The following is a 22,447-nucleotide window of genomic DNA, read 5'->3' as shown; positions in this document are numbered from 1 at the left end:
TTGTATCTTTTTGTCTTTTCCATGTTTGTCATCTCTTAATTATGGTTATTTCGTCTTCTTCTACGGCTTGAACGAGCGACGAACGTTATGGTCATTGGGTTTCCTCCTCATATATAGAGGCTACTGATTGGCGAGTATTGGCTCTGAGTAACATGGTCGGTCACATTCTGGTTGGTTCTCATAGCACATTCTGGTTGGTTTCTCATAGGAAAGTGAGAGAGAGAAGGAGATACCCTACGCGCGTTAGTGTTTGGAGCAAGGTGCAGAGGCTTTTTATCCTCTTCTTCTTTTTGTGTGTCCTTTTCTTCTTTTGGTTGTGTGTGTACAATAAAGGGAGGGTGGATATTTATAGGCAAAAAGTATGACCACCCGTACCATGAAGTGAATGGCGGGCTTCTGATTAATATACTGCTATTATACTGTTGTTGTTGCTCTAGTCTCCATGAAGGTAAAAACATTTCTACAATACGATGACCGTTAGTTGGTCAACACCGGCGACTTGCCATCCCACTCATTAGACTCGGCTGCCGTGATCAGCCATGCTCCCAAGCTTTCCCTGCTCATGGTCACGTTCCAGCCACATCCCTGACCATTCTCAGGCCACACCTTGACCTTTGCAGCCGGCCCATCAGTCAATCTCGGCGCCCTCGCAAGTACAAACGGCACACCACTCTCCCGAATCAATACATCCGTGTTATTATGGTCCTTGACAGCATACTTCATGGTGCTGTGATCCAGGACAGCGCGAAAAGCCCAGCTGAGATTCTTCCATGACTCACGAGCCCCGAAGATGGAGTTTAGGACGATCTTGGGAGGATGTGCGAATGGTGTGGCGGCGATTGCGGCGAGGAGGACGCGCGTTGTGCTTGCGAGGAGGTCTGGGGGAGAATCTGGGGATAGGGGGGCGAAGGGGTTGTCGGAGGTGCGGCGCTGGTTGAGGGTTATGAGGATGGAGGAGGGGGGGGAGGGGGTTGAGAGGGCGGTTTGGACGTCTTGCTGGGAGGAGGGGGAGCCTAGTTTTGGAACAATGGGTTAGTTTGTGAAAGAAAAGTATTTATTATGTGGGCTGTGGATTTGGGAACGTACCTTGTATGATGGTGAGGTTTGGGTTGGAGGGGAGGGAGGATGGGTTGCGGGTTAGGACTGTGACGGTGTGGTTGCGAGAGAGGGCGTTGTCGAGGGCGATGCGGCCGTTGCGGCCGGTGGCTCCAGAGATGAAAATGTGCATAGTTTATTGATGTGGGATGTATAAGATATTATTGTTGTTGTTATGTAGAGTGGGAGCATGTATTATATGTGATTGAGATGATAGGGTCGTGTGGTGCGTGTAAGTGAAACCAAGGCTGCAATTGAAGAAAGCAAGTTTTTGGTTTGAATTTGTCTGTCTGGATAGAAGGATAAGGATGGTTATGGGCTTTTACAAAAATTCTACGGAATCTGGAATTGCCCTTTAAATACGTTGTTTCCATCCTTCTGCCATTCGGGCATCTTTGAATCAATCCGTCCACTCGGCCGATATACTTTCATCGGATCCGTGACTCTCGGCCGGTGAGCCGGTGTAATTCATTCCAGTCCACTCCTGCGCCGCCGCACTGACAATGCTCGGCCGAGTTCCTTCGAAGCCCCAATTTGTAATCCTCTAATCCATCCTGTCTCACGTGCGTAACACCAAGGCTCATTAAAAATCAATCGGCGTCCTTCTTTGTCATGACTCCCTTTTTTTGCCTTTCAGTAGCTCGCAGGATACCTTCGGATTAAGATTGTGGCGGGCCCCGAAGCTAAACCCATGGACGAAGCAGGCAGTTTGATCGCTCCACCAACACCTCGAAACAGAAACGGGTAATACGGGCTGGACGGCCCGCAGTACCTCGGCATCGTTGCCCCGGATCCCAAGGTACGATCAACGGTGTTTCCCCCGCATTCTGCCACGATGCATACATTCACGTGCATATAAACTGCCGATACTCCTTTTACTCCGTATACGCCGATATAAAAGGAAGAGATATATATATGTACTGCCCTTGGTAGTAGTTTTTACGAGGCTCTGATGGGTTGAAAGAAAAACAACGAAACATATCACACAAAACAGAGGATATATATATCACAAAACCAAAACACACCATGGCTCCCAAGCAAAAGTCGCCCGTCTACGTCCTCGGCGTGGGCATGACCAAGTTCATCAAGCCCCGGGGCAAGGTCGACTACACCGAGCTGGGCTACGAGGCCGGCGTCAAGGCGCTGCTGGACGCGCACATCAGCTACGACGACGTGGACCAGGGCATCGCGTGCTACTGTTACGGCGACAGCACCTGCGGGCAGCGCGTGTTTTACCAGTTCGGGCTGACCAAGATCCCCGTCTACAACGTCAACAACAACTGCTCGACGGGCTCGACGGGCTTGGCCATGGGCCGCACGCTCATCGCCAACGGCGCGGCCGACTGCGTCATGGTGGTGGGCTTCGAGAAGATGAACCCGGGCAGCCTGCAGAGCTTCTGGAAGGACCGCGAGAACCCGACGGGCACGACGGTCAAGATGATGGCCGAGACGAGGGGCGTCACGAATGCTCCGGGCGCGGCGCAGATGTTTGGCAATGCTGGGAGGGAGTACATGGAGAAGTACGGCGCCACGGCGGAGGATTTCGCGGAGATTGCGAGGGTCAATCATGCTCACTCGCCGAATAACCCGTACTCGCAGTTTCAGCAGGTGTACACGCTGGAGGAGGTGCTCAAGTCGCCCACGATCCACGATCCGCTGACCAAGCTACAGTGCTGCCCTACTTCGGACGGTGGTGCGGCAGCGATCCTGGTGTCGCAGGAGTTTCTCGACCAGCGGCCGCATCTCAAGGCGCAGGCCGTGGAGATTGCTGGGCAGTGTCTAGCTACGGACGGCGCGAGCGTCTTCTCCCGCAGCGCCATTGACCTGATGGGCTACGAGATGACGCAGCACGCGGTCAAGACGGCGACGGGCGAGGCGGGCATCTCGCCGCGGGACGTGCAAGTCGTGGAGCTGCACGACTGCTTCAGCGCAAACGAGATGGTGGCCATTGACGCCCTCGGGCTGAGCGACAAGGGCAAGGCGCACGAGCTGGTGCGCAAGGGCGACATCACGTACGGCGGCAAGTTCCTGATCAACCCTTCCGGCGGGCTCATCTCAAAGGGCCACCCGCTGGGCGCCACGGGCATCGCGCAGTGCGCCGAGCTGGTCTGGCACCTGCGCGGGTGGGCGAACAACCGGAACGTTGCCAACACGCGATACTGCCTGCAGCACAACCTTGGCCTGGGCGGCGCCGTGGTGGTTACGGTGTACAGACGTGCGGACGGGGGATTTGCGCCGAAGTTGGATTCGAAGGCGGTTGGGGAGGTGAATGGGCTGGGATACAATCCGGCGGTGGAGGCGAGGGGGTTTACGAAGACGCAGGCGGAGGCGGTGATGAGCAAGAAGGCGAGGAATGATTGGGCGCTGCAGGATACGCTGCAAAAGGTTGAGTCGCGGTTCTAGGCTTTGATGCTGTCTGGTGTCTTGATATCTTCGATGCTCTCTTGCGTGGAGGAGACGATGTATATGTGACTGTGACTGTGACTCTTTGCTGTGTATTAGTGTGTGAATAGTATGTACGACGAGCATCTAGTCTTATGAGTAATGAATGGTTTCGGATTCTTTATGGCAAATCCTGAATTATCACTGGGTAGATGTGGTGATGATCAACACATAATTGACCCATTGTATGTCTCCGTGTAAGAGCTGAGACTGAGACACACACAGCTCGACGATACAAGACCAAGGCACAAATGACGCAATCCGGCGAAATGGCCTCAAACGAGAATGAATCAAATCCGAATAAAGGGGGCAATTACATATCCATACAAACCAACACGTCAATTCGTAATTCATCCGGCCCCCCTTCCAACCGTCTTTCTCCTATTCTCACCAGAATACTTTCAATCCAACGCCGTGAGCAAGTTTCACATCCCGCCCCCCCAAAGCTCCGTCTAGCGGGGCGCTTGTTTCCCCAGGCGGTACTCTGTACCTACGCAAATCTCCCTCACTACACTCAACTTGGTGCGCCAAACACTTAGACTAGCAAGTATATGGTACTTGTATTCTAAACCCCCCCCTTGGGACGGACAGAGTTACAGCAATAGAGCCCTTCTATTTGGTGTGGCGCAATTCCCGCTTCAGTGACGAGCAGCCTTTTTTTGGTCTTTTGGCGATGCGCTTTCTCTGATATCCATCTTAGAAGAGCAATTATTAATCGGCCTCTGTGTCAGCCTTCATAAAGAGAAGCCCATTCTCGCTCGCAACTTCTTCTCCTTCTTCTGCATCACTCCAAACCACAAGCTATCTACCTCTTCTTCATTCGCATTCGTCGCAAACAGCATTTGCCTTTTTTATCTATCGTTCAGATAAGCCAGATTACAAACCACCAGCAAAAATGGCCGACACGCACACCTACGAGTTCAACGTCACCATGACCTGCGGCGGCTGCTCCGGCGCCATCGACCGCGTGCTCAAGAAGCTTGACGGTTTGTTGCTTTCTCTTGTTTCTATTCTTCTTCTTTTCTGTCGGGACTAACGTGTGTGTGTGTGTGTGTGTTTGCAGGCGTCGAGAGCTACGAGGTTTCCCTCGAGAACCAGAGCGCAAAGGTCGTCACTGCGCTGCCCTACGAGACGGTCCTGACGAAGATTGCCAAGACTGGCAAGAAGATTAACTCTGCGACGGCCGATGGTATTGAGAAGTCGATTGAGATTCCCGCTGCTGCGTAGAGGGAGAGAAGAGCCTAAGACATGATAGGGTGGTAGAACAGGAGAGAGAGAGAAAGGCGGGGGAGAGGACAGCTTTTTTTGCTGCTATTATACGTCCAAGATTTGAGCGCTTTGTCTCTTTTTTATTAATGAAATGAAATCACGAGTCCTGTTATGGAGTCTGAAGGCCTTGTATCCTTTGCAGGAGGATGCGAGGTCCGCCGAAGTGATGTTCGGGTACGTTGTGATGTGTGTTTGTCCATGTGTCTTCTATCGGATTCGCTGGAGAAGAATGTATAGATATTGACTGAGGAAAACGAGTATGTTCGGTTGAAAGGATCAGATATAAAGAACAGACACATGTAGTAGAGGAATAAGAACAGGAACAAGAACGAAGGGGAGAGAGCAGAAGAAGCAGGAACAGGACGAGTATATCCTGTGGCAACTCCATGCAAGCACGAAGCCCGCGGAATCATTAATCTCGCTGAGAAGGGGAATTTGATGATTTGTAGATCTACTAGAGAGGGCCATTAACTACTACTGGCCATGTGCCTGGCAAAGGACTCGTAAACCATCTCCATCTCATCCCGCTGCCCGTTGATGCCAACCAATAATCGCATCCCCAACATTCCCAACGCCCGCCAGCTGAAGATGAAGATCCGTCTATCAACAAGGCACCAAATTCTAGGCCCATCTCTCCCTTCTCCCCCGCATTCCGCAAATCTGTCCTCCGCAGAGCCGGACCGTCGACGGCCAAAAACCTAGACGCTTCGTTCCCCCAGCCCAGTGCATAAACTACAAAGTCCAGGGTAGTAGTAGTTCCAATAATCCGTCGGACTTGCGCCCCAACCCGCACTATGCACCCCGGATTATTTCTACTAGGGAAAGAAAAAGCTGGGGGAAAAAGAACGAAACAAGCCCCTCTCATCCATACACAAGGGAAGAAGAGAAAAATAGGGAAATAGAGCTAACAACAAGAGGGGAATAGTGGCCCGGGAAAGCCCTCCCGGGAAGTACAAGTAGGCTGGATTAGATAGAGATCCGTTCGAGCGAAGAGCTTATCAGGTCCCGCATCCATCGGCGGAACGGGGAGACCTGAAGCATTGACGGCTTGTTTGCTGGGATGTATTGCTGGGAATGGGATTGGAAGGATCTGGTGGCTAGGCAGCTGTTCTTTTTTTGATCTGGATAGGTTGGTTTTTCTGGGGAAGAGGAGGGGGTTTGTGGGGGGTTTGTACGACGGCTTCGGGAGAGTTATACCGAGCTGGCTGGCTTGTCATGGGATCTGATCTGGGGCTTGGAGCTGGTGAAATGAAGCAAGCCTCGGATCTATCTTTGGGAGTGTAGCTTGAGTATCTTTGATTAGGATTGTAGCTTGATCCTACTAGTTAGTTTGCTATTGACTATCTTGTTCTCACTCATGAGGTTTCTCTGTTGGTATGCTTGTATGTTAGTTGAATCACATATAGTCTTCCTTGGAACATCTTGCTGGCATCACAACTCCCATCCCCAGAAACCGGTCACAAGGACAAGCATCGAAGCTGCATGGTAAGCAAATACAGCACTGACTCTATCCCCGTCAAACCCCCATACCTGCAACGTAAGCCGTCAAACCCCACGCCTATCGTGACACTCGGAGATTCGAGGCCTTGCTCTCCTCCTCCTCTTCCCAACCATCCCCGGATTCCACGACGCTACTCTGCATCTAGATAGATTCCCCCCTCCCCTCCCTTCCGCCCTTCGAAACATCGTGGCGTGGAGCCCACTTTTGCCCGTGAGTGCCGCTCAGCATTTTATCTGGCTGTAGTTTGTACGTAACTAGATGTTGGATGCATCGGTGGCTGTTCACAGTGGGAAGAAAAGAACACAGCTTGGGCTTGGCGTAAAGTCAAAGCCTTAGCAACGAATAGCTTCCCCTTGTGTAGCTATCTAGGCATCATTGGCTAGCTGTGTATGATGAAGCGGCTTGAGACGCCGGGTATGCAGGAAGAATGGGAAATGATAGGGCCAACGCTTTGATTTCTCTTGTTGAAGAATTCCGTTGCACCTAGCGCTGCACACCTTTCTTTCCTTCTTCATTTCCGTATCTTTGTTGGTTGCTCATTGCATGGGGATCTGCATCGGAGTTGAAGAGTTTGTTGTGAGAATACAACACTGACCTGAGTCAACTTACATGAGGTACATTGTATACTGCTGCCCACTTTAGTACAGAGTGACATTGTAAAAGTCGTATAGATGCATGGAAGTAAACCAGGACTGAGAATGCATCATACTGACTTATACGGCTATGCAGTACTTTCCCAATGCAGTAAGAATTGGAGATACTGTGTAAAATAACAATCTTTACTCTATCAATTTGAATAAAGAGATTAATTGAAAACCCGATGAAAAAAGAGGAACCGGAACAGTGTGACGACACAACAGACTACCAAACAATTGAACACGGGCTTCTGGTCTCTTCGCAACAAGGATCTGCCTTTAAACGAGACCGGGCGTTCTTTTTGCCTGCGGGGACACATCATTCGCAAAAGAGAACCTATCGAAAAAAGGGCCAACGGCGCAAATCACGGCCAATTCGACTGTGCGGACATGAGGATGTGGCTTGCTTTTCGCAAGGTGGCATGCCGCATGCATCTGATATGGTTTGATGGCATGATGCGCCATGGCATGACATTTGCTGCGCCGGCGGGGCCAGTGTATGCAGCTTGTTCTAATGCTGCATGGCCCCCCCCCTGTAGCCCTTCAGTTTCTCCGACGCCGCGCTCAAATCAATCACCAGCCTCGACGGACTACGCGTGCGACGCCGGCTCTGTTTCTGCAATCTAGCATTGGTTGATTTGGTATTTTCACTGGGCTTTGATGGGATTGCCACTGTGCAGGCGAACGTCACACCAATCATGGCTTCGGTCCGTCCAGCCGAACGACGAACGAGATGGATGCGTCCTATCAGCCATGATATCACTGCCGTACGTGGGATGTAGCTGAGGGCTTCAAGGAGAAACGAGTATAAAGGCGCCGGCTCGTCTCCTGGATTCTCTATAGCTTGTCTCTCCAGACTCTCCTCTCAACATCACATTTCTCCTTGAAAACAGATTCAATCTCGACTCAATTCCTATTTTCCATTTACTACAACCTCAATACCAACTCCATCATACATCATGGGCAGCATCGATATCCCCTCTGAGCAGTGGGCGCAGATCGTCGAAAAGACCGGTGGACGTACGCTTTCACCCCTCCAAACTTCCAATTCCTTCTCCTCATCCATTCATCCATTTGCTAACATTCTCTCTCTCCAGCCGTCGTCTACAAGAGGATCCCCGTCCAGAAGCCTGGTCCCGATGAGGTCCTCGTCAACGTCAAGTACTCTGGCGTCTGCCACACCGATCTCCACGCCATGATGGGCGACTGGCCCCTCGACACCAAGCTGCCCCTCGTCGGCGGCCACGAAGGTGCTGGTGTCGTCGTTGCTCGTGGCGAGCTCGTCAAGGACATTGAGATTGGCGACTACGCCGGCATCAAGTGGCTCAACGGCTCGTGCCTCAGTTGCTCCTACTGCCAGAACGGCGACGAGCCGCTCTGCCACAAGGCCCTGCTCTCGGGCTACACCGTCGACGGAACCTTTCAGGAGTACGCCATCGCAAAGGCCGCACACGTCGCCCGCATCCCCAAGGAGTGCGACCTCGAGGCCGTCGCCCCCATCCTCTGCGCTGGCATCACCGTCTACAAGGGCCTCAAGGAGTCAAACACCCGGCCCGGCCAGACCATTGCCGTCGTCGGCGCCGGTGGCGGCCTGGGCAGCATCGCCCTGCAGTACGCAAAGGCCATGGGCCTGCACACCATCGCCATCGACGGCGGCGACGAGAAGCGCGACCTGTGCATGAAGCTCGGCGCCTCCGCCTTTGTCGACTTCACAAAGACAAAGGACCTCGTCGCCGACGTCCGCGCCGCCACACGAGACGGCGAGGGCCCCCACGCCGCCCTCCTCGTCGCCGCCCAGGAGAAGCCCTTCCAGCAGGCCACCCAGTACCTCCGCTCCAAGGGCGTCCTCGTCTGCATCGGTCTTCCTGCGGGTGCTCAGCTCAGCGCCCCGGTCTTCGACACCGTCATCCGCATGATCACCATCAAGGGCAGCTACGTCGGCAACCGTGCTGATACTGCTGAGGCGCTCGACTTCTTCCGCCGCGGCCTCATCACAGTGCCCTTCAAGACCATTGGCCTGAGCCAGCTGCAGGAGGTGTACACTCTGATGCACGACGGCAAGATTGCCGGCCGTATCGTCGTTGACCCTACGAAATAAGTGGACAAGAACAAGCAGTACACGACAATACGCTCTTCTCCATTCATAACCTTTTAAACATGAAGAAAAAAAGCAAAACAAAAGTGATTGGTTTAGATATCATTCTGGGCGAATATAGGCGGGTGGGTTAGTGCGAGTATGGGCGGTTGCATGGGCTGTTTCGATATACAGGATGGCGGAGCGTTGTGAGATGTAAAGTATGATTATGATGAGCTTTTTTTTACGAGTTAATTGATGAGACATGATATAATTATTTGACGTCTGTGTAAAAGAATCATCTTCTTCAATTGGATGATTCTTCAATTGTGTGGCTAACAGATCTGGAGTGGCTGCTAGTCCCTTGGTACCTTGTTAGCAGCGTCTTTCGTAGCTCACTCTCCTCATTAGCTTGCAACTTGTCACTCAATCCCCATGACAGTCTTGACAACCTACAATGAATCACCAAATGACAGAAAGCGACATAAATAGCACGCAATTTTATCACCATAATAGAAAGGCAACACAAGGTGTATATAATGTATATATTTTGTCAAGTACAAAAATCATCTGCCTAGTATCTACCCCGCGCCATATCGTAATCCGCTTATAACACACCCCTCTATGAACCGCCAGGGCCACCAAGAAGAGCAAATCTTCGCACAATGCTGGGTCCGTATTCTTGGTACTAAGTCAAAGGTTAGCCACAATGTCATTAACAGATAATTGGACAAAATATTTATGTCACGTACCTCCGCCTTGGTGTGGCAGTAAGATCGGAACTCGGGAGTCTGACCGAGCAGACTGCCGCCAAACCAGGGGCCGTGTCGCTGTCTCTTGTGTGTAATAACCTGGACGTCGAGTCCACCGCTTCGGGCACCGCCGCTGCGCTGCTCGCTAGCCTGGATTCTGGCGTCCACAAGCAGCTTGATATCTCGCTGCAATCGTCTTCCAAAGTCCTTGTACAGGGTGCTTCCACCAGAGAGCACAATGTTCTTGTATAGACCTCGTCGAACGTCAATTGGGGACTGCTGAATGACGCCATCCACAACCACGGGCAGCGGGGTCAGGAAATCGGACGTGTAGATCTCGGGGTTGAAGAAGATCTCGGGTGCCAGGAAACGTTCGTAACCGACATCGACAGTAACCTGGCGGCCACCGGGCTGAGTCACTACGTGCTTGGCAAAGCGGCTGCGGTCGCGGTCGTATCGGGCGAATTCCTTGACAATGTCGGGGCAGACGTAGCAGTACTCTTCCTTGATCTCCTGGGCTGTCTTCAGGGACGAATCGGGCTCGCCACGGTCTCGGAGAAGAGACTGGACAAAGTACGTAATGTCTCGACCGGCAACGGGAATCGACTTGATCGAAGACCCAATGACATATCCTTCAGCCACGGGGATGACGTGGGTGACACCATCACCAGAGTCGATGACGGTACCGGTCAGCGATCGATCCGAGACCTTGGATGAGGTCCACGAGGCCGCGAGGGCAAGGACGGCCTGCACGGCAATGTACATGCCGGCACAGTTGAAAGACTCAAAGAAGATCTCGGCCGTGTTTTCTCGGTTTTCGGGAGGGTTCAGCGGCTACCATACCGTTAGCAATTCGGTTCTTGGTCTTCCGTTCCAGCCGGAGTGAGTGTCGTGTGTAGGAAACGTACAGGCTCAGTGAGGAGGAAGTAGTGGTCTTCAGGCTCGACTCGCAGATACTTGAAGATGGAGTTTGACCAAAAGCGCTCCATGTGATCCTAGATACCCGTTAGACCATGTTCTCCTTGTAATCTTGTGCTCCTGAGACGCATACCCAGTTCTCAATCTGACCGTGGCGGATGGGATAGTGGAGGCCATATCCGGGCCCGGCCGCGGCGCTAATGGCCTCATCGCCAATGTAGTAATCCAAGTCCTCGGTTCCGCGCTTTGAATTCAGGTGGCCGCTGGGACCAGCTCCTCCGGTGAGGAACGAGGGCTTGTTGGCAACGGAGGGACGACCCGATCCTGATCCTCCGGCACCCCCACCAGCTCCGGCCTTGGTCGCAATGGCGGTAGGGAAGACGAACGAAGGGGAATCATTTCCGGCAAAACCTGGCAGGCGAACGAGCCCATGTCAGTCGAGTTCAATTCAGGAGACGGGATACGAGGAACGGCGAGATGGTACCTAGCTTGGAGAAGCCCGTGCCGCTGTGAGAGTCTCGAGTTAGCACCTTGAACCAGGCTGTTGTCACGGAAGACAATCGGTGGAATAGTCTAGGGAGAGGAGAGGAGAGGGGGGCAAGAGGAGAGAGGAGGAGGGCGGAGCATGACTTACTTGTCCATGACAACGGCGGGAGTTTGGTTCGCCATGATTGCAAAAGGTGCTGGCAGCACAGGCAGAAACTCCCAGACTCGTGACAGTGAGGCGTCGAGATAGTTGCAGTCGGGAGAGCGAAGCAATGGAGCGTCGACAGCTGGACTCTAGGGACAAGTGGGGAGAGATGAATGGGAGTGGCACGTACGTAACGTGCCTTAGCTTCCATAGGATCAATGCTCAGCTAATTCTAGGCACGCTGTTAGTGAGTGAGACCGCTAAACCACAGCAGCTCCAGTTGCTCTGACGAATCTCACCAGCCCCGCCAGCTACCGCACGGCCGGGGTTTATGTGCTTAAGGGGGGTTTTGTGGGGAGCTGCCAGCGTTCAAAGTTTCCGACGTCATGCTGCGAATAGCTTCGCTTTTTGGGACCATGATACATATCTTGGGTGCTCTGTACGGCATTGCGGTTTGGGAGTTTTGGTTTCGACCACGCAATCCGAAGCGCTGCAGTTTCTGCTTGATTCCCTAATTGGCTGTTTGTCTGCTACATTCTGCATCAGTGAATTAATGTCTTCTCATGCAAGATACGGATTGACACTCGTATACCTCGGGACTGTTTGCTGAGATGCACTTTTTGGTCACGAAATAAATAGACCCGAACCATGCTATGAGAATCTACAGAGGAGCAACACAAGCCAGGTGGAAAAATACATTCAGCAAACTCAAGCTTCCTCATGATATATAAGGAAGGCGTCGCCTACAGAAATCTCAACCACATAATGCTCTCTCAAGCCACTGCCTCCTATTGTGGCCTCCTGACGGTCTAAGACGACTGCTTTGGCTCGATATCGACACTCTTGCTTGAATCCGCCTGCCATATTCGCGGTGTATCCAGATACTTAGAAAGCTCCAGCATTTGAGAGTTCAGAACGTTCGCGGTACCATCTTTCTTCGCCTGCCGCGTGCGTGCTCAGTGCAAAAATTCTCGGCTATCTCTGTTGAAAAGCGACTGCGCTCTGTAGGCTGGCAGAACAAAAGGCGGTGGCTTTACCTCGTGCTGAGAGCAATTCCTCTGCACGCACCTAAAAAGTCCAAAAACTTCAACACTTCCTAGATTTTATCCCTTTTACTCTCTTACTCTCTCCGTTCCCTCTCAGAGGGGCCGATCTGAGCGTCCTAGCCCGCCTTCTTCCGCTCCTTTTCACCATTATCAATACTGTTTCTTGTTTTCACAGCTTTCTGGACAGCTCTTCCGTATACTTTCTATACGAGACTTCGCACCCAAAGCATGAGCAGCGGCTGTGACCATGAAGTTTCCTCCATGATGGCTGACAACACATACGGAACTGATGGTGCACTCGATCGCGTTCTCGGCTTCGGTCAGAAACAGCTCAAGAGTGTTCCGGCGATCTTTATCCATGCTGGAGCGGGTTTTCATAGTCATCAAAACGAACATGTTCATCTTGAGGCATGCGTGGCGTAAGGCATCCCCTTCTTCCTTTAAGTTTCTCTCCGAGCTTTCTCTCGAATTCCTCCTTTGATTTCCACTCTTATGTGCTAACTCGATGCATCATCCGATAGGGCCTGCGAGATGGGCATGAAATTCTTAAAAGCTGGTGCCACTGCCACCGAGGCCGTCGAAGTTGCTCTTCGCATCCTCGAGGACAAAGAGATAACGAATGCAGGCTACGGCTCCAATTTATCCATTGACGGCGTCGTCGAGTGCGATGCAACAATCGTTGACCATCTAGGACGCAGCGGTGCCTGTGGAGCCGTTCCAAGTCAGTCAATTGTACCGTCTGCATAGCTCAACACAAACGACGTCCATCATGTCAAACTAACAAGACTGCTTCTAATAGACATCCGAAACCCCATTTCATTGGCGAAGCTCATCTTGGACACGAGCAACAAACCCCTGAGCCTCCGCCGGGTTCCCCCAAACGCTCTTGTTGGCGAAGGAGCAAGACTCTTTGCTGAGGAACACGGCATGGCAACCTTTACCAACGAGTATCTCGTTTCAAAAAACTCCAGGGACCGCTTTCTACGATGGCAAGAGGACCTGAAGAGAGCTGATGTCAAGCCGAAAGATGCAAAAGGCGGGTTTGCTGCTAGCCCGATCAACATGAGCTGCGCTCCGTGTCAATACGATACAATGGCAGTAACAGATCCTCATAAAAGCTTTCCTCGGGATCATACCGCAGCAATCCTGGCCGGCACATGGAACGAAGGACAACCGGATTCTCCTTGTGTTGGCACGCCTAATCCCGATGCTAGTAACATCTCTGAACCTCCAGCGTACTCGACAACATATGCTCGGGCTCTGGCTTCAACCCCAACGAATTCTCCGAGAAACCTCATGCGACCAACATCCAGTGTGCTGATGCAAAAGACATCTGCCGCTCTAACGGGCGATATGAGCCCAATGCTTTCACCCGACCGCCCAAAACGATACCATAGAAACACCAACCAAGGTGGCCACGGGAACGGTGTGAGCACTGGCTCCCCTCGAGATGAGGCCAAACAGACGCAAAAGTCTGGAGGAGCGACTTTCGATGGCTTGAAGCCCCCTAAGAATCTTGACAAGCTCCATGAGGTTTCGAACAGCCCTGACGAGGATCAATTTCATCAAGAGGATGAAGCTGTCGTAAGTATTCGCGGTCTTAAGCGTCCGCTTAGCGTATCAAATGAAAACGAGGATTCAATCACGCAAACAGCAAAGCGCCAGTTCCAGTCTGGTAGCTCTGAAGAGGATTCGGTCACGGACACTATTGGTGCTATTGCAATTGATGATAGAGGCCACATTGCAGCAGGATCCTCATCTGGCGGCATTGGAATGAAACATCGGGGCCGCCTAGGACCGGCCGCCCTAGTTGGCATTGGGACGGCCGTTGTGCCTTGCGCCGAAGATGACAACGATAATCTCACCGTTGCGGCTGTAACGAGCGGCACGGGTGAATATATGGCCACTACAATGGCTTCTCAGAGGTGTGCTGAGCGTCTTTATCATGGGACGCGTCGCGGTCCTGCCGGCATCGACGTCCAGGACGATGACGAAGACGCCATTATGGAATCTTTTATAGCTAAGGACTTTATGGATCACCCCGGGGTGAAAAACTGTCATTCCGCGGGTGCCATCGGTATCATGGCCGTCAAGAAGAACCGGAACGGCTATTATCTATACTTTGCCCACAATACAGACTCCTTTGCCCTGGCATCCATGGGTGGGCTGGAAAGAGAGCCGCGATGCGTCATGTCACGACTCCCCGACGGTGCTAAGATTGCAAAAGGTGGGCGCAAAGTTCGACTGGACTAAGGAGCTAGTAAAGGAAGAAATAGCTTCTATTCCTTGGCATGTCAGGTTCTACTAGACTGGAGGAGGGAATTGCAAGAGTAGGCTGGCTGGCACCTGTACACAGCGGCGTTACGCTCTGTCTGTCTCTCCATCTTCATGTACATCATTTCTCTCCTGATATTTGTACCTGGTACTCTCTTTGTATGATATTCGCATAGTGATTATCCCCCTCTATTCCTATATAGACATCTTTTTGTTTCCAGAACTCCCATGTCTTTTACCCAAAGCTATTATTGCAAGCTGCCCTCGGCTGATCCTCACTGTTGCACCAGCTCGGACATCAATACAAGACTGTCTGAAATTTCCACCTTGCATTACAGCTTGAACTCGCAGACAGTCATTTTTTATGTAATCACCAAATATGTCTTGTTCCTCTCTCCTCAAATGAGTTGTTCATGGTTTTGGCGTCCCTGTAGCACTACCCGTCTCCTCACGCCCGCTACCGTTGGTAATCTTCTTCTTCTTCTTCTTTTTCCGAGGCATAACGGCAGGCTTCGCTCCGTAATTACCTAGAGCAAGCACAGTTCCGCAAGTGAGACACTCGGCGTTCTCTGGTGGTTCGCAGAATATGCTGAGACACACTGAGCAGACAAAGCCGGTGTCGACGACCTTGCCGTGGCAAAAGCAAGCAGTACGGAAGTCGACCGTATCGTGAGTCGGTGTGATGAGGTCTCCACGGGCCTCGGTATCGGGGATCAGACCAAACATGAGGTAGGTCAGCAAACCCTTGGGATTGGAGGCTTTAAGGAAGATGCCGTTTGTGTTGAAGCAAGCCTGTTGGAGGAACGTCGAGTCTCCGGCAAGAGAAATGGTGTCAATGGCAACCTGATTATGGGCGGCGGCAAAGACGGCGTTCATGGTGGGGATGTATTGGGAGGGTTCGGAGTCAGAGACGGAGATGACGACGATTCGGCCTTTGACGGGAGGAGGGGCGGTGGAGTTGACGGGGGCGGCATTGGAGATGGTGGTGTCTGATGAACTTAGAGCCTGGGCGGCCTTGTTGATGCGACAGAGGGCGAGCGTCAGGGCTCCGGAGAGTTGTGTTGTTACCTGGTCGAGGTCTTGCACGGTGGTCTCTGCCATGAGCGTCTGGATGGACGAGAAGACGGAGGACTCGATCTGCGCGAACTGAGGGTACTTGTTGGCCGAGTTCGAAGGGGCATTCGTCTCGGCTGGCACATCCTGCATCTGAACATCCCCTGAATGGTCCTTTGTTGCCGTGGTAGCTGATGGACTCTGAGGAGTGGGATACAGCCATACGGCGCGGTTCACGTGTGCGGCGATGACGGCGACCTGGTTGGTGTTGCTAAACGCCAGATGGGCATTGACGAAGACGAGAATGTTGGAGATGGCCTGGGCGAGGGAGAGGGATGAGTCGAGAGCGGCCCAGGCGCGTGGGTTTGTGTCGAGGACGATGGAGAGGAGGGAGGGAGAGTTGTCGGCCGCGGTGACCTCGTAGTGCTCCGAGACGTCGACGGCATCCATGATGACGGGTGGATGAGCTGGACGTAGGCTAACGGAGACAGCTACGAGGCCTGTTTAAGATGAGGGGGAGAGGAGGAAATGGTTCAGCTCGTTTGAATGTCGAATTTGGTTCGTTAATGGAAGAATGGTCTCGTTGGAATCGTTGGGCCAAGGCTAAAAGAAATAGATGGAAAGAGGTAGTATGTGCAAAAAGACACGCGAAGATGGAGACGCGGTTATTGTCTCTAGAGCTGACAGACGAGAATTGCAATTTGATGGAACAGCTGGAGCTCAACAAGCAGAGCCAAAAAGGATGTTCATGGCATGTTCGGGTGAGGCTAGAAACTAGCAGCTGCAAGACGCAGGTCCGTCATTGACAAGGCTGACTTTGAGACCAAAAAAAGAATGACCTAGACCGGGATGGCACGGCTTTTGGCGAGAGACAACGCCAAGGCACGTGACTGGACGACTGCATATTAATCAGGGTGTTTCTTGCAAGGCGTCCATGGGATATTTCAGTATACATAAACACTTTGCATATATTAGACAGTTTGCAGTCTTGTCTTGTAGTCTCTTCCAATTGTTAAAATAGTGGAAATGGCGGAAGCAGGAGACGGAGATCCAATTGCCAGACTGGTGAGCTTATAATACGACAGTGATGATGCAGTGTGGAGATGTGCTAAAGCTTAGGTACTTGGCTCGTACTGTAGGTGAAATCCGCTATAAGCCTGCAAATCCCTAAAGAGGTCTTTAAGCATCTCAAGAAGCCGTCTTTTTATTCCATTATCCCGGATAATGACAGGGATCGGGTAATTCATTTTAACGCCTGCGAACAAGTCGAGTTCTACTGGGAATCGGAGTTTGGGTCGGATGTGCCCGTTTGGGCTCGCAAAGGCGACTTTACGCTGACGCTGCCTAAAGGAATAAGTGCCATAGTTGCTTGGGGCCAGTACATATTAGATGAAGTGCTGAGGGATGAAGAAGTACCGGAAGATTAACAGCTGAAAGAAGAAAAAGTAATAAAGAAATTGGAGTGCCGGAAGAAGAGACACTGAACGCTGGAATGCTCAAGTCGAAGAATGACGAAGCTGCACCTAGACAAGCGGGGGACAGAAAAACCGAGACTGAAAAGATTACGAACACACGCGCCTCAAATATTACGCCTTCAAATCCTAACTCTTTAAGCATCTGCTACGGAGTACTACATCTACATTTCTCTAGTAACTGCTATTATATTTATACTTCTTTAGTAACTGATACTATATCTATATTTCTTTAGCAACCGCTATTATATTTATATTTATCTACTACTTAGTATTATTTTCGTACTATGTTAGTTTAATAGACTAACTACCTAGGTGCTTATATTGTTGAATGTATGCACTTATTCTTTTTACTGTCTCGCTTTTTCTGACCTCGGCTTGGGACCCTGACCTCGATTGAATTAGTGACGAATCGAGTTCCCTGTGCAGCTCCGTTACTCGTAGAAGATGCTCGATAATAGGCCAATTGCAGCCCTGGAACCCAAAATTAACGTGCGCCAGCGTGACATTTCCGGCGACATCACTGGCTGCATGGCGGGAGAATATTGCGCCAACCAGGTCGCTAACACAAACGGTGACGCCAGTAGGTGGGGTTGAAGCATCGACTATCGGGAGTGGGACAGAGCAGAGCCCTTGGAGCTTCATTTTTATCAGCTAAACCTGCGTATCTTATCTTTTTCTCCGGGGGAACAGCTTGTGGCCTGTGACGTTTCGATAGAGTCGATCCATTCTCCATTCTCCAACTTGTTTCTTCCTTATTCAAACATCTAGTTGACCTTCATCCATACATCCCACTCCAAGGAGCATTGACATTAGACGATAAATGCATGCCCAAGCCGGAGCCTAGCTTTGATTTGACCCTATCCCAGACACAGACACAGACACAGACAAGACCTGAAACAGATCATCTCAAACATGGCGACTGTGGCTCAGACGCTTCAAAGCTCGGGCCCGGCCGCGTCTCTGGAGGACCAGACGCTGCTCATCTTTGCGCGTCTCATGGAAGGCGGCCAGGAGGATGAAGAGACCGTTAGAGATCTGGACGCGCTGACCAAGCTGCTCAACGATGACGCCAATGCCCAGCAGAAGAACAAGGAGCACAAGTCCATCTGCAAGCTCATCGATAGCGATTGCGTCGACACCATTCTGTGCTATCTGGACATGCGCCAGCCCGAGATTGTCCGCGGCCACGCTACTCTGACGACATCGGCCTACCTGAGGGCTGCCGACGAGCAAGGCTCCAAGAATTTGTCTGCTTTTTTCTTTGATCGAGTCAAGAGAGGCACATACGATGACTACATCGTGGCCTTTTGCGTTGCGGCGGCCATCTTCCCCATTGTTCCGGATCTCTCCGCCGAGCTGTTTCTCAATGAAGGATTTCTCGTTTCACTGGGCCCCCTGATGAGGAGGAAGTGGAAGAGCAGAAAGGTGGAGACTGCGTGCTTGGAAATGCTCAACGCTTCTTGCATGAACTCTGCGTGTCGAGAGGCCATACAAAAGTACTGCGTCGAGTGGCTCGAGGAGGTGGTTGACCAGGATCTAGATGGAGAGGTTCGCAGTATGAATGCGGACCCCAACGTCCATAGCGAGGGCGGCTCCATTAACATGAGGAAGCATTCCGAGCAGGTTCAGCATCTGGCCGCCGTCATTTTGGCCAAACTCAGGGTGAGAAATTGACCCCATCTTTGCACCTTTGGCACAACAAAAGCTTGTGATTGTGTATGGCTGACTGACTCAGAATGAAGGTCGTGCCGTCGAACCCGGCGACGAAGGATCCAAATCAACCTAGGGTCGAGACAGCGGTAACGAGCATTGAAGATTTATCCGGCATGTTCACTAAGATGATTTTGCGTGACGAGGATCACGGAAGACAGCATTCTATAGAAGGCCTTGCCTATGCATCTCTTCAACCAAAGATTAAGGAGTCAATCATTAACAACCCCGAACTACTAAAGAAACTCGTCAAAACGCTCAAGGACGCACCACCCCGATCCCCAATGACCTATGGAGCTCTCAGCATCTTTCTCAACCTAACCCGATATCGACCTTCTCTTACTGAAGAGGAGAAGAAGATGTCTCAACTCAAGGCTTATGCGGACGCGGCCGGCAAGTTGGCCCCCCCAGACGCCCTGGATGACGATGATCACGTCTCCAAGAGGTGCAAGGCTGTCTTTGATGTCGGCCTCACTCCTGTTCTCGTTACACACAGCAAAAACGGATCTCCAGCATCAATAACCATTATTATATCCATCATTCACTCATTCGCAATGACAAAGGCACTTCGAGGCCCCTTGGCTCAGCAGGGAGCCCTTAGCATGCTATTGGCCGCATGGACGGCTCTTCCAGAAACCGAAGCGACGGGTCGTCGCATGGCCGCCCAGGCAATTGCTCGCATCCTCATCAGCACTAATCCTACTCTTGTATTCGGTGGCAATCGTTCCAGCTCAGCCATTGCTGCTATACGACCCCTAGCCTCTGTTCTCCCCCCTGATCCCGCGGCTGACAGACGAGACTTGCTTCCAACCTTTGAGGGGCTCATGGCACTTACAAACTTGGCTTCGATGGAGGACGAGGAGATTCCTCGTTCCATTATAAGTATCGCATGGGGTCAAATCGAGGAGCAGATGCTGTCTTCCAATGACCGCGTGTCTCAAGCAGCAGTTGAGCTGGTTTGTAACCTTATGCAAGCACCAGAAGGCATAGCACTTTACGCAGATGGCAACCCACAAGCCAAGAACCGAATCCACATTCTCCTAGCATTAGCAGACGCCGAAGATGCAGGCACGCGCAGCGCAGCAGGTGGTGCTCTGGCTTCCTTGACAGGCTACGAGAGCGTGGCGAAGCTAGTATTGCAAAGAGAGGGAGGCATCAAGGTCATTCTAGGGATGTGCACAGACGAGGACGAAGGGCTGCGGCATAGAGGCGTGGTTACGCTGTACAACATGGTCGCGGGAGATGTGGAAGTTTGCCAGCTCGCAAGGGAAAAGGTCAAGGAGGCGGATGGAATCGAGGCGTTGAAGCAATCTCTTAAGTTGACTAGGAGGCCGGAGGTTCTGCAGCTTACGGTTGGGACGTTGAAGGCGCTTTTAGGACAGGAGTAGTGTGCATAGGGGGAGCGTCTTTCGTATCTCTCGTTGTTCTGTTTATTTCTCCTGTTAGTTGAATTGCATTTGATAGCTTTTATAGGCATTATTATTTGAATCAAGTTGGGCATTGAGAGACCCTCGGGTTCTCTCTCTTTCTCTTATATATATAAATTCAGCATGACCATGTCTACATTCATACTGCAACAAAATGCATCATTAAGTTGAATAGAAATGAATGAGCCGAATAAGAAAACTTTTGTCATATCCTTTCTATAAAAATCCCTAATTGTCTACTCTGTTCAAAACAGCAACGCCTTCAACATGACCCGTCTGGGGAAAGAAATCAAACCCCCTCAAACTCTCAATCTCATACCTCTTACCCTCCCCCTCGCCCCTAACCAAAACACCGACGTCCCGCGCCTGAGTATGCACGTTACAACTAACATAAACGACCCTCCTAGGCCCGAAGCGGCGCAGCTGGCCGAGGAAGTCCGCGTCGCAGCCCTTGCGCGGGGGGTCGAGGATGACAGTCGTCTCCTCCGGGTCGTATGTGACGCTCTTGAAGAGCTCGCCGGCGTCGGCGGCGATGAACTTGCAGCGGTCCTCGCCGAGGCCGTTGAGGGCGGCGTTTTGGCGCGCGGAGGCGATGGAGTCGGCGGCGATGTCGATGCCGGTGGAGTGTTGGAAGACGGAGGCGAGGGTGATTGTGAAGAGGCCGGAGCCGGAGTAGGCGTCGATGAGGTACTTGATGTCGGACGAGGAGGAGGATGATGATGACGGGGGCAGGACGTGCTGCTTGATGTAGTCTGTGAAGACGGGCAGGATGGAGTTGTTGTTTTGGAAAAAGGAGCCCGCGGGGTTTGTGAAGTGGTGGTCTCGGATGTATTCGTGCGTGGTGGCCTTGGAGTCTGTCTCACATGTCTTGATGTCGATGCCAAACTCGCTGTCGTTGCGGACGGTGTAAGGGAGCAAGTTGTCCGCGGCGGGGGCGGCGTCATCGCCAGCAGCGTCGATGGGATGGCGCTGAGTGTTTTCTCGCAGGAGAATCGTCGCGCCTCGCTGGTACTCGCCAAACTCCTTCTGCATCCTCTCCCGCTCGCGCTTCATGCCCAGCCGGACGACGTCGGTGCCGATGGGGCAGTCCTCAATATCCATGACCTTGCGCTGGCCCTTGCGCATGAAGCCAATGTCGGGACAGCTCTCGAACTGAGGCTTGGGGCCGCCCTTGTTCCTCTTGTGCGGACGAAACCCGGGAGGCCCGTCGAAGTGAGGCGTCAATTTCGTGCGGTAGCCGTACTGCAGCGGGCTGCCGATGGTGTCGAGGATGGACGGCACCAGCTCTGCGGGGAGGTTGGCGAAGTTCTGAAAGGCCTTGTCGACGATCCTGCGCTTGCGGCGGAGCTGCTCGGCGTAGTCGAGCATCTGGAACTGGCAGCCGCCGCAGGTGCCAAAGTACTTGCACTGGATGCGGGAGTCGTCGCGCAGCGGGGAGGGCTTGACGATGGAGATGAAGTCGGCGACGGTCTGGTTCTCGCGCCGCAGATGGCGGAACACCTTGACTTTTGCGATGTCGCCGGGCACGGTAAATGGCACGACGTATACCTGGTTGGAGCCGGCCCTCATGCCGAGGCCATCGCCAGTGGAGGAAAGCTCCAGGACTTCGACTTCGGTCTCGGTTCCTTCAGCGGGCAGGTCTTCTTGCGTCTCGGTAGCTTCGCCGTCGGCCGGGGTATCAGCTTCGGATTTCCGTGACTCTAGCAGCGCTTCGATATCGTATCGCAAGACCTCCTCTGAAGACCCTTCGGTGATGTTCTTTTCTCTCTTCGTCTTCTTCTGCTTCCAGCTGCGATTGTTGCCGCCGGGATTGGGCCGCTTGGGCCTGTTGCCATTGGCGCCATTGCTGCTTGTCTGGGGCACAGCCGAAGGGGCTGAAGGAGCCGCAGAAGCTTGAGCGGTCGCCATGAATGCCGACGGACGAAGAAAGCGGACGGGTGGTGGTCTTAGTCGGCAAGGCTGGAAAACAAGGCTGGCGATGGTGGGATACGATGAGAAGGGCCGTATCAAGTTTTTCATAGACGATGCCGAAACCCCGTAGCAATTGAATAATGGCGGATAGCACAAGGCACTCGGATGGACCCAGAGCTATAAAATTGCCTTGTATCGTTTCGATGCGCTACCGATGGCTTCACTCTACAGCGC

At 52.3% G+C, this 22,447-nt stretch overlaps 9 protein-coding genes across 9 annotated transcripts; 5 read left to right on the top strand and 4 right to left on the bottom strand.

The window, feature by feature from the left end:
• Window positions 1–477: 477 nt before the first annotated feature.
• Window positions 478–1,267, bottom strand: M431DRAFT_516985 (hypothetical protein; the record flags this gene model as incomplete). Its single annotated transcript, XM_024920318.1, has 2 exons — window positions 1,087–1,267; window positions 478–1,013 (listed from the first exon to the last, which is right to left on the bottom strand). The coding sequence occupies exons 1-2, from the start codon at window positions 1,226–1,228 to the stop codon at window positions 478–480; spliced, it is 678 nt and encodes a 225-aa protein (XP_024776988.1). The 5' UTR covers window positions 1,229–1,267.
• An 854-nt stretch (window positions 1,268–2,121) lies between these two features.
• M431DRAFT_77756 (hypothetical protein) lies at window positions 2,122–3,498 on the top strand (the record flags this gene model as incomplete). The annotated part of the gene is made up of 1 exon (XM_024922615.1): window positions 2,122–3,498. One exon carries the CDS (start codon window positions 2,122–2,124, stop codon window positions 3,496–3,498), a length of 1,377 nt encoding a protein of 458 aa, XP_024776987.1.
• A 934-nt stretch (window positions 3,499–4,432) lies between these two features.
• M431DRAFT_79764 (hypothetical protein) lies at window positions 4,433–4,764 on the top strand (the record flags this gene model as incomplete). Its single annotated transcript, XM_024922859.1, has 2 exons — window positions 4,433–4,523; window positions 4,601–4,764. The coding sequence occupies 2 exons, from the start codon at window positions 4,433–4,435 to the stop codon at window positions 4,762–4,764; spliced, it is 255 nt and encodes an 84-aa protein (XP_024776986.1).
• Window positions 4,765–7,901: 3,137 nt separating this feature from the next.
• Window positions 7,902–9,040, top strand: M431DRAFT_77454 (hypothetical protein; the record flags this gene model as incomplete). The annotated part of the gene is made up of 2 exons (XM_024922578.1): window positions 7,902–7,962; window positions 8,040–9,040. 2 exons carry the CDS (start codon window positions 7,902–7,904, stop codon window positions 9,038–9,040), a joined length of 1,062 nt encoding a protein of 353 aa, XP_024776985.1.
• A 494-nt stretch (window positions 9,041–9,534) lies between these two features.
• M431DRAFT_108601 (hypothetical protein) lies at window positions 9,535–11,544 on the bottom strand. Its single transcript, XM_024911685.1, has 6 exons — window positions 11,321–11,544; window positions 11,171–11,193; window positions 10,820–11,097; window positions 10,677–10,763; window positions 9,769–10,602; window positions 9,535–9,704 (listed from the first exon to the last, which is right to left on the bottom strand). The coding sequence occupies exons 1-6, from the start codon at window positions 11,353–11,355 to the stop codon at window positions 9,639–9,641; spliced, it is 1,323 nt and encodes a 440-aa protein (XP_024776984.1). The 5' UTR covers window positions 11,356–11,544; the 3' UTR covers window positions 9,535–9,638.
• Window positions 11,545–12,627: 1,083 nt separating this feature from the next.
• M431DRAFT_491535 (hypothetical protein) lies at window positions 12,628–14,616 on the top strand (the record flags this gene model as incomplete). The annotated part of the gene is made up of 3 exons (XM_024916915.1): window positions 12,628–12,782; window positions 12,885–13,084; window positions 13,163–14,616. The coding sequence occupies 3 exons, from the start codon at window positions 12,628–12,630 to the stop codon at window positions 14,614–14,616; spliced, it is 1,809 nt and encodes a 602-aa protein (XP_024776983.1).
• Window positions 14,617–15,048: 432 nt separating this feature from the next.
• M431DRAFT_77743 (hypothetical protein) lies at window positions 15,049–16,140 on the bottom strand (the record flags this gene model as incomplete). The annotated part of the gene is made up of 1 exon (XM_024922610.1): window positions 15,049–16,140. The coding sequence occupies one exon, from the start codon at window positions 16,138–16,140 to the stop codon at window positions 15,049–15,051; it is 1,092 nt and encodes a 363-aa protein (XP_024776982.1).
• A 1,654-nt stretch (window positions 16,141–17,794) lies between these two features.
• On the top strand, window positions 17,795–20,263 carry M431DRAFT_528291 (hypothetical protein; the record flags this gene model as incomplete). Its single annotated transcript, XM_024920733.1, has 2 exons — window positions 17,795–18,827; window positions 18,908–20,263. The coding sequence occupies exons 1-2, from the start codon at window positions 18,078–18,080 to the stop codon at window positions 20,261–20,263; spliced, it is 2,106 nt and encodes a 701-aa protein (XP_024776981.1). The 5' UTR covers window positions 17,795–18,077.
• Window positions 20,264–20,530: 267 nt separating this feature from the next.
• Window positions 20,531–22,210, bottom strand: M431DRAFT_78468 (hypothetical protein; the record flags this gene model as incomplete). The annotated part of the gene is made up of 1 exon (XM_024922701.1): window positions 20,531–22,210. The coding sequence occupies one exon, from the start codon at window positions 22,208–22,210 to the stop codon at window positions 20,531–20,533; it is 1,680 nt and encodes a 559-aa protein (XP_024776980.1).
• Between the last annotated feature and the right edge of the window lie 237 nt (window positions 22,211–22,447).

This window comes from Trichoderma harzianum (genome assembly GCF_003025095.1).
Source record: "Trichoderma harzianum CBS 226.95 unplaced genomic scaffold M431scaffold_3, whole genome shotgun sequence".
In the NCBI taxonomy this organism is placed as follows: Eukaryota; Fungi; Ascomycota; class Sordariomycetes; order Hypocreales; family Hypocreaceae; genus Trichoderma; species Trichoderma harzianum.
The sequence above is the reverse complement of the archived record's forward strand: the minus strand, read 5'-3'. Positions and strand labels throughout refer to the sequence as shown.

Excerpts from the sequence above, each read along its gene's own strand:
- M431DRAFT_108601 (XM_024911685.1), bottom strand. The coding sequence starts at position 11,355 with ATGGCGAACCAAACTCCCGCCGTTGTCATGGACAA. Across the intron at positions 11,194-11,320 it reads CCCGCCGTTGTCATGGACAA|CGGCACGGGCTTCTCCAAGC; the intron begins GTAAGTCATGCT and ends AGACTCTCACAG. Across the intron at positions 10,764-10,819 it reads ACGGTCAGATTGAGAACTGG|GATCACATGGAGCGCTTTTG; the intron begins GTATGCGTCTCA and ends ACGGGTATCTAG.